This window comes from Anolis carolinensis, chromosome 2 (genome assembly GCF_035594765.1).
Source record: "Anolis carolinensis isolate JA03-04 chromosome 2, rAnoCar3.1.pri, whole genome shotgun sequence".
NCBI classification, from domain to species: domain Eukaryota; kingdom Metazoa; phylum Chordata; class Lepidosauria; order Squamata; family Dactyloidae; genus Anolis; species Anolis carolinensis.
The window spans coordinates 135,415,165-135,431,790 of record NC_085842.1 but is presented as its reverse complement, the minus strand read 5'-3'; the positions used below and the strand labels follow the sequence as shown (position 1 = coordinate 135,431,790).

At 39.6% G+C, this 16,626-nt stretch overlaps 2 protein-coding genes across 8 annotated transcripts in view; one reads left to right on the top strand and one right to left on the bottom strand.

Moving 5' to 3' along the window:
* Window positions 1–15,537, bottom strand: part of sap30bp (SAP30 binding protein) — a 52,220-nt gene extending 36,683 nt beyond the window's left edge. Inside the window, exons 1-3 of the mRNA XM_003217255.4 lie at window positions 15,253–15,537; window positions 11,709–11,824; window positions 8,905–8,952 (exon numbers count right to left, since the gene is read on the bottom strand). Coding sequence (XP_003217303.2) covers window positions 8,905–8,952; window positions 11,709–11,824; window positions 15,253–15,460 — 372 coding nt within the window. The 5' untranslated portion in view covers window positions 15,461–15,537. The remainder of the gene's footprint in view (window positions 1–8,904; window positions 8,953–11,708; window positions 11,825–15,252) is intronic.
* An 18-nt stretch (window positions 15,538–15,555) lies between these two features.
* The window catches only part of recql5 (RecQ like helicase 5), a 73,716-nt gene continuing 72,645 nt past the window's right edge, over window positions 15,556–16,626 (top strand). For all 7 annotated transcript variants that reach the window (XR_010002872.1, XM_008104437.3, XM_008104436.3 and 4 more), the window contains exon 1: window positions 15,556–15,813. The gene's annotated coding sequence lies outside the window, so the exon portion shown is untranslated. The remainder of the gene's footprint in view (window positions 15,814–16,626) is intronic.

The following is a 16,626-nucleotide window of genomic DNA, read 5'->3' as shown; positions in this document are numbered from 1 at the left end:
CTCTACTGTACTGTATTTACAAATTTACCAGTAAAATATCACAATGGATTTGAAACACTGACTACAAAAACATTGATTATGAAAAGGCAGACTGTGTTGGATAATCCAGAACATTGTATAAGCGAATGTTGGATAAGTGAGATTCTACTTTGATATGAAATAATTTCTAGGATAGAATAATGCAGAACAATATAATCTCTAAAACCAGGACAGTAATAAAGAAATAAAGAAAGTAAATAAAGCAAGGAAATTGGAAATTCCACAAAGGAAACAATCAGGGCCACCTAACACCTCCCAAGAAAGGATTCTTCCAGAAAGGAAGCTGAGAAGGCAGTGAAGCACTATGTATTACCAAAGTCATTATTATTACTATCATTACTATCATTATTATTATTATTATTATTATTATTGTGTTGCGGTCAATCGTGAAAATGAATACAATCTGGCTCCAAGTATTCAAAAACACTAAAATCAGAATATATAAAAATTAATGTGGTATAATAAAACAGAACAATACAATCTCTAAAATCAGAACACTAAATAAAGAACAACACTCTGAAAATAGGGGAATTCCACACAGAAAACAATCAGGGCCAGCTAACACCTCCCAACAAAGGATTCCCATCATCAAAGTCTGGCCAATCCTCTGTTTTCTCAGGGCCACAGACAGTAGAAGCATATAAAATATCGCAAACAACACCACTCTGAAAACAAGGTAATTCCAGACAGGAAACAATCAGGGCCAGCTAACACCTCCCAACAAACAAATCACTCAGGGAGGAAACAGCTAGGCTTTAAATCTGCAAGGCCATTACATCCTAATCATTTTTCCTAATTGCAGGATTCATACTTGCCTCCAACAGACAAAAAAAAACAAAACAATCAGAAATATTGCATATTCACAACCTTTAGGAAATAATGTCCCCTGATGGCACAGCATGTTAAAGCGCTGAGCTGCTGAACTTCTGGACCGAAAGGCCGCAGGTTTGAATTGGGGGAACTGACAGAGCCCCCACTGTTAGCCCCAGCTTCTGCCAACTCAGAAGTTCAAAAACGTAAATGTGAGTGCATCAATAGGTACTGCTCCGGTGGGAAGGTAACGCCGCTCCATGCAGTCATCCCACATGACCTTGGAGGAGTCTACAGACAACAACGGCTCTGCGGCTTAGAAATGGAGATGAGCACCAACCCCCAGAATCATACATGACTGGGCTTAATGTCCGAGGAAAACGTTTACCCTTTACCTTAACTACCACCAATTCCTCGATACTTTATTTCCCATACCACCATTCTTCGCCACAGCAATGCGTGGCCGGGCACAGCTAGTGTAGAATACAATCAAAATGTGGGCAACATGTGGACTCTGATCATACACTGTCTATGTCAGAACTGTGCAACTATGGAAAATTAGAGGTCTGTATTAGCTCTCCAAGAGAACTTGACAGGTTTGCTTCCCTGCAAAGAAACCTCTATGAGATGTGGAGGCATTTGGCCGGGGGGGGGGGGGGGGGGTCCTTAAGAGACATTTTGAGGCATTTAAAAAATCTTTCAAATTTTTCATTTTTAGCCCAGGGCCGGGGTGCCTACAGAGACTCCAAACATGTGGAAATGCTCTCTATACCCTCTAGTGATCACTTGGAGACATTCTGCAGCAAATGTTATTTTGGGTATAACAATGATTTGCAGGCTTCACTTTTTCCACCTCTGTTCTATGTAATAAAGCCTACGGAATCCTAGTTGCTTTATCCCACAGTCCAGCTGATTTTCTGGGAAAAGACAATTATTCTGGTTGCTGTTATTTGCAACAGATAGACAACAAACTCAATGGAAGGCCATACATATTCCACTGCAAATCAGACGGGGAGTAGAGTCACTTCCTTTAGGGTAGATCATGAATCCTTTTTTTTTTGGTAAACCAATGAAAACTATATCTCTCTCAATGCATGTAAATTTCATTAAAGGGGATAAACTGTATGTACACATTGCCCTTAATGTTTCAATGCAGCAACATTACAGTTATTTTAGAGATCAAACTGAAAACGAATTGAAAGTAGTGATCAGGTACAAGAATTACAAAATTATGTGCAAAATTAAGACTTTGTAAAGAAAGTTTTACAGACATACTGAAAAATGTAATATAAGACATTTTCCCAAACCAATGATGATATAATCCTTGAGAACCTAGGACAGGAACAAGCATACTGAAAAACGTGAAAATGTAGTGAACTATGGAGATCTGTGTACTCTGCCAAGTTAACTCTCTTTAGGGATATAGTCTTTAAGAACTAACCAATGGGTAAATAACAATGAATCGTTGCGAAAAATTGGGATCAATTTTAACAAACTGGTTCCAAAACGGGAAACGGTCAAACATCAAAACAGATTTCAAACTGTTCTTTCAGCCCCAATTCTTCAGCTTACATTCTAGTAGGAAGAATCCCATTGGGGATTGGATTAAAGTAGAAAAGTCACACCCAACATCTCAACTGATGCAACCAAAAACACTAAGGTCAAACAACAAATAGAATCAAGGTTACAAAACAAAAAAAAATGATTACTGAGAGCTATGTTCAGGAATAAGGGCTTGAGTCTGGGATGTTCTCTTTTAAATCCAAGACTCCAACATTGGAGCATTTGAACTAAATGCTGAAAGAAGAGGAAGGCTGGTCTCAACGGAAGGCACTCCTCAGTTGATAAAGCATTTTAAAACATAGAAACAAGTGTTAAATGTTCAGGTGAATAGGAAAGAGCAATGTTTACTGACTCACTTATATCAGCATGACTGGACCACTAATCATGTAAGAAGTTAATTATTTCTCTGTGATCATCATTTGAATGGTTAAAACAGACAAGTTGATATCACTTCAGTTACTTGACCAGATTTTTTCAAGAGGGACCTCGGCATGGTAAACAGTTTGTACTGTGTGCCCTACATTTACCTGCTCAGACATGAATCTCCAATTTATTTATTTACAGTATTTATATTCCGCCCTTCTCATCCCGAAGGGGACTCAGGGCGGATCACATTACACACATAAGGCAAACATTCAATGCCTTAACATAGAACAAATACAAAGACAAACATGGGGCTCCGAGCTGGCCTCGAACTCATGACCTCTTGGTCAGAATGATTTGTTGCACTGGCTGCAGCTGGTTGCTCAACATCCTGCGCCACAGCCTGGGCCCAATACATTCAGTAATCAGATTTTATTTTACAAGTGTAATTCTGATAATTTTTAAATTGGTAGAACTATTTCAGTAGTGAATGCCTTTAAAGTAGTAAGAATAATAGCTACTGAGCAATGTATTCAAAACCATAACAAACAAATTTCCCATGCCAATGTATAGCTATGAAAAAACCGCTCAACATTATGCGGAATCTCTCAGTGGCAGAAGCAAGGTATTTCTACCAGTGATGCCTCACAGCACCTTGCCCTTAGTTCATGACTAAGAAAAGAATAATAAGGCAAAACAAACTACTTTAGACATGTTTTTCAAATTAGTCTAGATTGCACAAGTTGTAAAATCCAAGTCTTCTGTTACAGATGCAAAGGTAAGGAAAGTCAACAAGGGATTTCCCCCCTTAAAGGTATGTAATTTATCTTTTAATATTACTCATTCTCCTGACCTTTGGGTCTTATTATTTGTGTCCACAGATGCTGGGGCATTGTCAATCTTTTTTTTTTTTTTGGGGGGGGGGGGGGGGATAATACAAAGAGTGCAAGGAGAGGACATGTCTATAAAGTCCCAGACAGTAGCAGTACAGAGGATTGCTCTTTATTAAAACTACTTATTTGTAGTTTCCTCAAAATATTTGTGATATTTCTTATCTAACAGTATTTAAGGAATATGTTTTTCCTAAAAGACTATGCCCTGGGGATAAAGGGAAATCACTCAACATCATCAGTCTCTGAAAAGTTTACAAGGACATGCTGTTCTGCTATGCAAGATGACTGGAAAGCCAGAGAAAACCACACCTGCAAAGTGCTGACCTCTATTATTATCTACAGTAAAATCAACAACAGCAATTTGAGTTGCTAAATAGACATCAGAATAACCTGCCTTCAATGAGCATGTGACAGTTTAATGTAACATGTAGCAGGCTGCTACAGGAAGCTACAGGAAGACTTCCAAAGCAGATTTTTTTTTTAAAAAAAAAGCCACAAATACTTGTTTTTAACAGTTTTATACTTATTTGTTTTATGTGATATTAATGAATTGCTTTAATAATGGTAGCATTTACTTTTGCAGTAGAGTTCTGGTTATTCAACATAAACGGACGGGCTGAATGTCGAATAACCGGAACTGACGGATAACAGGAAGGCCCTATTATCCCTCCTGGCAAGCTGGTTTAGGGAAGTGCCCCGTGCATATTGTTGCTTAGCAATGCGAACGGGGTGCCTCCCAAGGAGCGAGTGTTCGCCAGAGGAACGGGTCTCATCCCTATGGCGAGCACTCGGCTTAGGGAAGTGCCCTGTGCACACTGCTGCCTAGAAACACACACAGGGCACCTCCGAGGGGACAAGTGTTCGCTGGAGGGACGGGGCTTGTCCCTGCAGTGAGCACTCGGCTTAGGGAAGCGCCCCGTGCGCACTGCTGCCTAGCAATGTGCAGGGGGTGCCTCCCAAGGGGCGAATGTTCGCTGGAGGGACGGGGCTCGTCCCTGCGGTGAGCACTCGGCTTAGGGAAGCACCCCATGTGTGCTGCTGCCTACCAACGCGCACGGGGCGTCTCCCAAGAGGTGGGTGTTCGCCGGAGGGACGGGGCTCGTCCCTGCGGCGAGCACTTAGTTTAGGGAAACGCCCCGTGCACCCTGTTGCCCAGAAACGTGCACAGGCCACCTCCAAAGGACCTGGCACATTGGATAATACGGACGGTTGGATAACCAGAAGTCAGTTAACTGGAACTCTACTGTATTTTCATATTTATATTTTGTAGGTTTTAAAACTGTAGGTTTTTTTAAGATTGTGAGCTGCTTGGGTCTTTGTTTCTGAGATAAAAGTGGAGTATAAACAAAAAAAGAAATATACTGAAGATACCAAAAAAACAAATGACAGGCTTAAACAAATATTCACAACTCATCTCTCATATTTAATTATAATTAGAAGGGTTTTTTAAAGCTATACTGAATGGATACTAACAATAAGAACTATCTAAGCCAATGTTGAGTAATGATTTGAGTGTTGGATTATGACTCCTGAGACCACATTTTGAATCCCCAGCCATGGAATCTCACTGTGCAACCTTAGGTAAGTCATGCTCTCCCAGCCTCAGAGAAAGGAAACCATGAACAAATTTTGCCAAGGAAACCTCATGACAGGTTCTGAAAGTTTGAGAAAGTCATCAGAGTCAGATCTGATGGCATTAAAGGTTACGTTGAGAACAAGAAAATCAACAACAGCATTATATGGATTGGGTTTTTTGTATGCTTTTTAATGTCAATTTGTTTTATGTTAATTGATATTATTATTATTATTATTATTATTATTATTATTATTATTATTATTATTATTATTATAGTTTTATAAATGTTTATGTATTTTGCTGTATTTTGTATGTGCTTGCAGTACTATTATGTGCTCTTGTAAGCCGTTCCAAGCCCCTTTTGGGAGATGGTGGTGGGATATAAATAAAATTATTACTATTATTATAATTTAACATCTGTGCACAGAAACACTTCAAAAACACTCATGGAGCCAAACAAAAACCTATAAGAACTGTATGCATTTCATCAAGACCTGTGCATACAGAGAAAAAGGTAAGAGACCAGGGTTCAAATTCTACCCTAGCCACTAGGTCAATGGTTCTCAACTTGTGGGTTCCCAGATGTTTTGGCCTTCGACTCCCAGAAATCCTAACAGCCTGTAAACTGGCTGGGATTACTGGGAGTTATGGGCCAGAACACCTGGGGTTAAGAACCACTGCACTAGGTGATCTTGGCGAGTTCATATTTTCTTAACATCCAAGGAACACAAGAGTAAACCTCTTCTGAATGAATCTTGTCAAGGAATCCCTGTGATAGGTTCACCTGAGAGCTGTTACAGGTTGAACACAATTTGAATGCACATAGGAACAATAAAAATGTTGTAACTACTCCTATGTTGCCTCCAGTGTTAAATGTTAGTAGAATTATAATTAGAACATTTGATTTAGTGTTCTGGCTTGGACTACTGCAACGCTCTCTACGTGGGACTGCCTTTGAAGATAGTTTGGAAGCTTCAACTGGTTCAGAGATCAGCAGCCAGATTGCCAACAGGAGCTCCATACAGGGAGAGATCCACTCCAATGCTACGGCAGCTCCACTGGCTCCTGGCCTGCTTCCAGGCTAAATACAAAGGGCTGGTCATTACCTTTAAAGTCCTAAATGGCTCCGGTCCATGCTACTTGACCGATCGCATCTCCTCTTACAAACCAGCCCAGGCGCTGTAGTCAGTGGAGGAGGCCCTGCTCTCGGTCTCACCTCCGTCTCAAGTATGGCTGGTGGGAAGAAGAGAGAGGGCCTTCTCCATGGCTGACCCCCACCTCTGGAACTCCCTTCCTAAAGAAATAATGCTGCCCCCCCTTCCTCCTCTCCTTTAAAAAACAACTAAAGACCTACTTCTGCTCATTAGCATATGGAAGGGAGCAGGATTAATTAATGAGAGGCCACTTCCAGATCCTGATTGAGAACTATGATGGAATTGGGTTCTGTTAGTCTATGTCAGCCCATTTACCACCATAGGCCACATAATCCAACCAACACAACTCTGTTGAACTTCAGTTGACTTTTTAAATTACTATGAACATTTATTTAGATTTTATGTTGCTATATAATTCTTGTCTGATTCTGTCTGACTATATTGGTTTAGGTTATTGATGTAATACTCAATCCACTGATATTAGGTTTAATTTGATGTTAGGTTTCAATGCCGTATGGGGTCTTGTTGGGATTTTATGCCAATATTTATGTTTTTTGAAGGCACTGAATGTATGCCTTTGTTTGTTGGAATCTGCCCTGAGTCCCTTTTATCTGTTTTTTTTGAAGGAATTGAATGTATGCCTTTGTTTGTTGGAATCTGCCCTGAAGGAGGAATAGAAATAAAGTTTTATTATTATTTACATGTTTAAGAGCTGCAGTTTCTTTTTGCACTTTCAGGAACACAAAAATGCAAGTAGCAGGTGATAAGATAGAATTCTCCAGGCATTACAATCCATTGCAGAAGACACAGAATACTGTACTCGATATAGAATTGATCTAATTTTGGAGCTTCATATAAACATTTCACTGAATAAAATTTGTACAGTACTGTACCGTTTGCTTATTGCTATTACTTGATCAATCCAAACTAAGTATTGTTAATGCATGCAGAAGTTTATGGCAATAACACAACTCGATTTATACAGCTTCTGATCACATTGATTTGCTACAAATGTAATCTTCCCCATTTCTAAACCATGGCCAGAAGAAGATATGAAGCCTACCAAAATCCAGAAGGTTCCTTCCTTTTTCTTCTATGGTTTGCTGTAGGGTCTTGTCTTATGAAAAGATGCGAGAGACATGTGTGTATTTGGTTGGTCTTAATAAAAGCACTGCCTGACGATGGATTTCTTATAAAGGGATGAATGCTACTTCTTCTGTTTTAATGAGTACTTCTTGTCTCTTTTAATAGTCAAATGAACTATAATTATTATAAAAGAAAGAGGAAACAATCAATTCATATTCACAGGTTATGTTTACAGTACATAATCTGGGAAAAATCAAATTGTCTACATTCCTGAAGTCTCGTGTATTCATTGATCTCTATTCTTTTTGGACATATAAAGCTATTGACATGATAATCCTTGAACTTTATCAGCATCTTTGTCTCAACATCTCTCACAAGGTATATCATATAGTAGCCTTAGATATATCAGTTGAGTTCAAAGAGAGTGAGAGATCGACAGATTAAAAAAGTAAAGAAATACTGCCACTGCATGGAGAAAGCAGGTATAATGGCGCCACTTAACTTTTAATTATCAGCCTTTAAGGAGTTCACACCCAGGATGCTTTTAGAAAGCAGCATAGTATATCACTTTCAAAGTTTGTTTTCTTGACATATGGGTGCCAAAGACATATTCTGGAAAGCAAATAGCTGCTGAGGCTCCATTTTTAAAAAGGTTTAGCATATGAGGTGGAAAATAAGCTGCTTGGATATCTTCAGGCCATTTTCATTTCTTGCAAAGTGATACTGAAATTGGACCATTCCAAAATTGGGTAGCATCTATCAATCTACTCAGGGTGCATGGTTCCAGAGACATGGGCACACTCTGAAGTATTTCATTCATAGTAGTCTTTTAGGAGGTGGCTGTCTGTGTGGCTCTTGGTCAGTTCTTTATGATGTGATAATGCCGCTTTGATGTGATTCTTAAAATCTACATTTTGACTGACAGTCTATCAAAACCTGATGGGAGGTAAAGTTCTATCAGCTTAATTACATTGAATTCTGGGCCATCAAGGTGACAGTAGGTTAGCAAAGATATTTGTTGTACAAGGCGGCTAAGGGTAGAGCTGCACCTGAGGGCTGTCAGGTAAAAGGTTTTTTTTTGTAAGACAATGATGGAAATCTCTTTATGCAACAAAATATGATTACACAGTCCAATAAGAGACTTACAACTCCTTGAACTGCACTACAACTTGAACAACTGCAATACATTTTATTAAAGCACAGTATCAAAATGTTGGAAAAATATTTCATACTCTGAATTACCTTAGTTGCCTTTCTACTACTTAACACACTTGAGACTACTTGTTCACAGGAATCCCACACACCACCCAACAAGATTAAAAAATGGCTTGCCAATGTCAGAAGATGCAAACAAGAAACTAAATCATGTAATTGCGTTTTACAGTGTATTCCCACCCCACTATAACACTCTTACAAATACCTTTAGTTCATCAGTCTCAGGTTTTTCAGTCTCTGAATCGTCATCTTCCTATAAGACAAAGAATTTACAGGATTAAGTTTTAAAGAGAGGGCTCAGCAACTTCTTGCATGTGTAGCAAGGGGACTGCTCTATAAAGCCCAGTTTCACTCTTTAATTCTGTGGGTCTATGGTAACTTCCAGGGGAAGTAACTCAGTTTAGTAAGGTTCACTATTATCCACAGTTTCCTGTTTTCATTGTAAGGCCAGGAAAGTATCCCCCAGGGATATGGAATTGTTCAGTTATACCACCTGTCCTATACTGGACTGAACTCCCTTTCCCGAACATAGTGAGCCATGGCAATTAAAGTGGTGTCAAGCTGCACAGACAGGTGCATCCCTGCTCTCCCAGAAACCAGGCCCACCATTACTAATCAAATTAAGATTAAATATAATTCCACTTTATATTCAAAGGTAATTTACTGAAATGCTATTCTTTAAGGCCTGAGTAGAAACTACTTCCCTCCCCTACATGTAGTGAAATTAGAATGGCTCCAGGCATTTCTCTTTCCAGTGACAATGGATATATAGATGAATGCTTGAACATAAAACCTATATTGTAGATATTTTAATCTTTAATGCTCAATAGCAGATGCAATCTGACATTTAACTAATCACTGAACCTCTTTGATAGAAAATGCTTTTATGCACAACGAGGAAACTGGTGAAGATGATATTTTATATAAAGGAGCATATCTGAGTATAGTGCCTCAAATACTTCTTAGAAAACAGGCAGCCAAAATATTGCCCCAATCTACAAACTAAAAAAAAACACTACTTGGGTCATAAGGCTATGCTCTGTGAGATCTTTGACTACTTCCATCTATTCAATGCAAGCTACTGCACAGATTTTTTCAAAGAAAAAAAAAACCAACCAATATTTCAAGTTACTCATTTGTAAACAGAGTTTAATAACTAAGGATTCTACAGGTTGAATATCCCTCATCCAAAAAGTTTGGGGTCAGAACTGTTTGGGACTTTGAAATGGGCTATATTTCCATATATGTACATAATAAACTATTTTGCAGATAGGATCCAAGTGTAAAGGAAAAAAATCATTTATGTATCATATATACTTGATATACAAAGCATAAAGTTAATAATATACACAGTATTTTATACTATTTATAATTTTATAATTCTAAATCATAAAAATTACAATTTGCAGCTTAAAGAAGGGAGGAAGAAGCCAAAGGGAGAGAAAAGGAGCCCAAGTGGCAATGGGAGGAGAAGGAGGCGATTTAGCAACACACAATTGGTTGATAAAGACTTAAAATAGTGTATAACTACTAAAATAATGTATAAATATTAAAATAAATATAGCGTCCCTATTTCATGGATTTTCACTTATTGCGGGTGGTCCTGGAACCTAACCCCAGCAATAAGTGAGGGAACACTGTATTTAGGAATTCTAGTTCAGAAATACTCAACTTGTGTTACCTAACCTAAAATCATCCATATCCACAAATCTTGTACTCACATATTCAGCCATCCACAGCTTTAAGATACAACCCCTCCAAACAAACAACAAATCTTGATTTTTGCCATTTTGTATATAATGAGACTAGAGCATCCATAGATTTTGGTAACCACAGAGGGCTCTGGAATGAAATCCCAGTGGATACCAAGGGTCTATTGTATATGCAAATTGCAAGTGCAAGCAGACAAAGACAGCAGAAATAGAGACAAGAAGCCACATGCTACAGTAGTATTTTACTTATTGTAAATTAGTAAATATGCAATTTAAGTATACAAAATCACAATCAGAAATGTTCCAAAAGACGTTATGGATGATGCACTATATTGTATAAGGAAAAGTATTTTAAAAATATTTGTCACCACAAACAGTTACAAGTTGCCATTTGAATCTCTAGCAATACAATACAGTTTAAGGATCAACTCTGTAATATTATACTCTAAATACAAAAAGGAATTATTTCAAAGCACATGCAGCAAATCATATCCCACCTCTGATGAATGATTGGATATATTTGTCATGATTAGAACCTGTCACACATACAAGTATGCAACAAAAGGCAAAGAAACTACCTTACAAAATATTATATGAATAATAGTGTTAACTAATTCAGGCGAGCAAGAGAAAATAATTGTCAATTACCTCTGCTCTTTGTATGCAGTTAATCCTATCTTTTTATGGAAGGTTTCAAGGACTCGGACAGAAGGGGAAAGTGGGAAAGCCAGAGTTAATACTGTAACTTAACCCACCCATTTATGATGCACCAAATAGTACCATGTTTCATGATGGACAAAGGTAACATATTAACCAATGGATGGAACACATGATGTAAAAGAATATCCCCTCTAACATATCAATCTGGACCTTTTCCTCTTTGAAATTTTCCTCTGCCATATAATATTAATGTGTTAGATTAGAAGGGGAAACCTTTTTACAGTTGAGCTAGAGAATATGCCACTTATATGACACACCTTGTCAAGCTCTCATGAAAATAAATACCATAAGGAATAACCATAGATGTTGCTAATTATAACAAATTATGTCAAAGGCCCAGTTATAAACCGCAACATATAGTGTCCTGATCTCTTTTGCTTTCTTTTTAGGCAGGGGTGGGTATTTTAATCTAGTACCCCATGAACAGATACTATTCATAAGCACATTCAAAATAAGTTGCAAGAATAAGAAACACAAAGAAGAAACAAGGAATTAGTGTGCCTATTTTTCATTCTGCACAAGAAAATGCAATAACAAGATATACTGAGCATTAGAATGGATCAAAATAAGTACATACCGACTGCCTGCTGTTTTCATCATCATCTTCATCTTCATCATAACCATCCTCCTCACCTTCCATTTTATTAAAGTCATCTTCACCATAACCTTCTGAAACAAGTCCTCCTTTTTCTTCTAGTACAACCAAATAGAGGAAGAAAAATAATGAAGTGTCAGATGTTTTGATCTATTGACTATGTTTATTTTTATGTATTGTATGTTTTGTTTACATGTTGTTTGCCTCTTTGAGTCCCAATTCGAGAGAAAAGCGGGATAAAAATAAATATTTATTTGGCATCTCAGTGGAAATGCACACAAAATATGGATATGCAATGAACTAAAGAGACTACTGGCTGTATTGACACTGTAGAATTATAACTGTTTGTCACGATGCTAAGTACCATGGCTTCATGTTCTGGAATTATGGAACCTGTGATTTTGGGAGACATTTAGCCTACTAGCTGCAGCATGAGGTTTTTAGACAAATGGATCTAATTTACATATGTTTTAATTTTTATAATGTATTTTAATGATGTATTTTTATAGTTTTAATTGATTATATGTACTGTTTTTGTTTTATTATTATGTTCTTGGCATTAAATGTTGCCAACTGTTGTAAGCCGCCCTGAGTCCCCCGGGTGAGAAGGGCGGGGTATAAATTCTGGAAATAAATAAATAAATAAATACTCAATCAGAGCGTTCTGGTGCCATAACAAATTACAACTCCCAAGACCCTATAGCATTCAGCCATGGAAATTAAAGAGGTGTCAAACCGGTATAATTCGGCACTGTCGATGGTTCCACTCTGTCTTATATGGCACATAGTTGTGGCCATTGTGAAGGAAAAGACTACAAATGTGTTACATACCTTAAAATTACAGCTCGACATATAGTCAAGGCCTCAAAAAAGTAGGTGCAGTGCCTGCCACATACATGGATTCAACTGTTCATGTCTTGAAAATATTCTTTAAAACCCCAAAAGACATGATTTTGTCATATAAAATAAGAAACACCATTTTACTATGACATTATATATAACACTTTGGAACAAAATTTGAAAAACTTTTTGTTTCTGGTCTGAAAATGTTATTTTTTGTTTAATTGTGTAGAACTTACTTTGAAAATAGTTGTTATACTCCAGAAACTTCATTTTTGTGACTGCCACAAACCATATGGGAAGTGGCTGAGACTCTATCAAATATTCATTGAAAAACGAGAGCAAAATGTGCTGCAGGATGTCTTGCAAAAACAAAGTTCTTGCAGCTTAATAAAACTTTTCATGTTTTTATGATAGAACCAATTAGGAAATGACATTTATAACCCAGCAACAAAAATCATGTTACATAGTATAACAAGACTTCAGCCTCCATGGATTTTGGTATAGAATGATGCGTGTGTGTCCTGGAACCAAATCCCAGCATATCCCAAGGGCGTACTGTATTTAAATTACGGGGCTAATAAAGAAACAGCCTGGAAGAGAAAGGTTACAACCCTTTGAATCCTTACAAAAAACCCAGAACACCCACAGAGAACCCTATGAATGCTTGGAGGTGGGGAGCCAAGTGTTCAATAGCTGAGGCCTGGAAACATGATGAGGGCCACAGGACCAGGTGAAGTATATATTTATTTAGGCAAAATGATACCTTTTCCGCACTCAAGCAATAAATGGTGTACTTAGTTGGCTGTTATGGGCTTGAGGGGTCAAGGTTCTGGGAGCCTGGGTGTCATATTGCTTCATTCTGACCTCTTACAGGAAGCCTTTATAAAGAGAAACAGAACACAATGTGGGGTTGCTGTGAGTTTTCCGGGCTGTATGGCCATGTTCCAGAAGCATTCTCTCCTGATATTCCATCCACATCTATGGCAGGCATCCTCAGAGGTTGTGAGGTCTGTTGGAAACTAGGCAAGTGGGGTTTATATATCTGTGGAAAGTCCAGGGTGGGAGAAAGAACTCTTGTCTGCCTGAGGCAAGTGTGAATGCTGCAATTGGTCACCTTGATTAGAATTGGATAGCCTTGCAGCTTCAAAGCCTGGCTGGTTCCTGCCTGGGGGAATCCTTTGTTGGGAGGTGTTAACTTGCCCTGATTGTTTCGTGTCTGGAATTCCCCTGTCTTCTGAGTGTTGTTCTTTATTTATTGTTCTGATTTTAGAGTTTTTAAATACTGTTAGCCAGATTTTATTCATTTTCATGTTTACCTTATTTTTGTTGAAACTGTCCACATGCTTGTGGATTTCAATGGCTTCTCTGTGGAACAGGAAGAGTTTGGTTAGATGGTTCTTTCTACTACTGAACACATTTGAGGCTACTTGTTGCCAGATATCCCACATACCACCCAAAAAGATTAACCTTAAAAGAGAGGGCTCAGTCCTGGCTACAGCATATTATTTGATGTTGCGCCTTTGAGTGAATTGAGTGATGTTGTGCCAGATACTCAGTTTGTTTACAATTCTTCCTGCACTTTATCACTGCTCCCCACCTTTATAGATTTCCAGTGTTTTAATGAGACTGTTCCTCCGTCCTTACCCCTGATCGCCCCTACACTACCCAGGAGCCTTATTCAGATATTTACACATGCTCACCCTCTGTATATGCAGTACTTTATCTCTTGGTTTTAAAGTATTTTGATGTGTCTTATGTTGCTTTATATTATATTGTTACATTGTTTTTAATTCATGGATCCTGTTTTTAACCTATGCTACTGCTGCGCCCCAAGTCCCTTTGGGGAGATGAAGGCGGGATATAAAAATAAAGTTGTTATTATTATTATTATAGTACACAGAAATGCTGTACCACTCGGACAATCATCATGTCAGGCTACACAGAGAAGCCACTGAAATCCACAAGCATGCGGACAATTTCAACAGAAAGGAAGAAACAATGAAGATGAACAAAATCTGGCTACTTGCATTAAAAAAAACTCTAAAACCAGGACAGTAAACAAAGAACAACACTCTGAAAACAGGGGAATTCCGGACAAGAAGCCATCAGGGCCAGCTAACACCTCCCAACAAAGGATTCCGCCAGGCAGGAAGCAGCCAGGCCTTGAAATAAAAAGGACATTCAATGCTAATCACGGTGGTCAATTGCAACAGTCACACTTGCCTCCAACAGACAAAAGTTCTTTCTCTCACCATGGACAATCCACAAATATATAAACCCCACTTGCCTAGTTTCCAACAGACCTCAACAACCTCTGAGGATACCTGCGATAGATGTGGGCGAAATATCAGGAGAGAATGCTTCTGGAACATGGCCATACAGCCCGGAAAACTCACAGTAACCCAGTGGTTCCGGCCATGAAAGCCTTCGACAACACATAGACCACAATGTCGTTGCCTTAAGCTTGATGGCGAATATAAATATGATACAGTTAGGTGGGGAAAGTCTAATAATGGCGCAGAATACCACCTTTTGTTCCATCACGGCAAGGAGAAAGGAGCTTCTCCTCTGGCCTTTCCATCTAAACAGCCTTGGAGCAAAGTGGGGGTCGGGCAAAGAAAGCTTAATGAAGCCAGGATAAGGAGTTTCCCCGCCCGCCGCCCTGCCTCCCTCGGGGCCTCACCCGTCCCCGCTCCTCGCTCGCTGGCCGCCCCGCCGGCCTCGCTGTCGGATTCGGCCTCGGAATCTTCTGCGTAAACTGCCAACGAAGACAGAACACTCTTTTTTGCCGCCGCCATTTTCCCCTCAATTGAATCCATGTCCGGCGCGCGGGAACGACGTAGCACGCCGGGAGGCGGGGCGTGCACGTGCATAAAAACACAGGTCTCCATGGCAACCAATTCTTTCTTCCGAATGGCAGCCAGATTCCCCAGATACAGGAGCAAGGAGGGGATTCCCTCACAGGAGCAAGGAGGGGAGTGGGGCGGGGCCAATGGCAGAAGAGAGTATGGAAAACGGGCCACCTTGTAGGCCTCGAACCCGACGCCTCTTCTGTGGAGGCCCGCCTCTTTAATGCCTCTAACGTCATCATCTCGCGGCCAGGCTGTTCCTGAGCTTCCTCTGTTGCCGCAAAGTAAGCCTGCGCGCGAGTTAGTTTCACGGCGGGCCGCGGCGACGATGGCGGAAGGATGTGGAGAACTGAGGAGAAGGAACACGTAGCCGTAGTTTCCCAAGAAGTTGTCGAGTTAGTTAGTCTCTTTCAGCATAAAGTGGAGGAAGGGGAAGGGGTGGAGGGAAAGTACTTTTAAGACTATGCGGGTTTTATTTCAGCCAGGGCTTTCTTGGGGATTATCAATCTTCTTCAGAAGCAGGACAGAGAGATGTCCAGGCCTCGGGGTATTGACACGGGATGTCGTAGGATCCATAAAGATGCAAGCTATTGCCCTACATTTCCAAATTGCTGTGTGAGCCATACAGGCCTTTCAGATATCGACAGTTGGGCACTCAAGTTGTGTGGAAACCAGGGCCATTGCCAGAAAAATAATGGGGGGGGGGGGTGTTGAAATCTTTTTAGTGAATGATGAAGGGTAGTTCCATAACGCAAAATAATTTAGAAATTAGGCTCCATCGATAAACATCAGGGGAAACTCAAGACAGATAAACCTACCCCCCCCCCCCTTGGCTACAGCCCTGGTGAAAACCATAAGTCTATTTACCAAGAAAGTTCATTTCCTTAGGTTCAAAACTCTTGAGAAGATGTCTTTCACTACATGTGCAATAGTGAAGCCTCTCGGGTACTGTGTCTCAGTGCAGTAAAAGGGAAACATTAATTCCCCTTCAGGGTTCTTGGCCAGAGTGGTCTGTCTTCTGAAGGCTGAAGGGTATTAGGTGTCTGCAGGAAAAGCGTTTCAGCTTAGGCCAGTTTTTAGTACTTAGTGCAGGCATGGGCAAACTTTGGGCCCTCCAGGTGTTTTGGACTTCAACTCCCACAATTCCTAACAGCCTACCGACTGTTAGGAATTGTGGGAGTTGAAGTCCAAAACACCTGGAGGGCTGA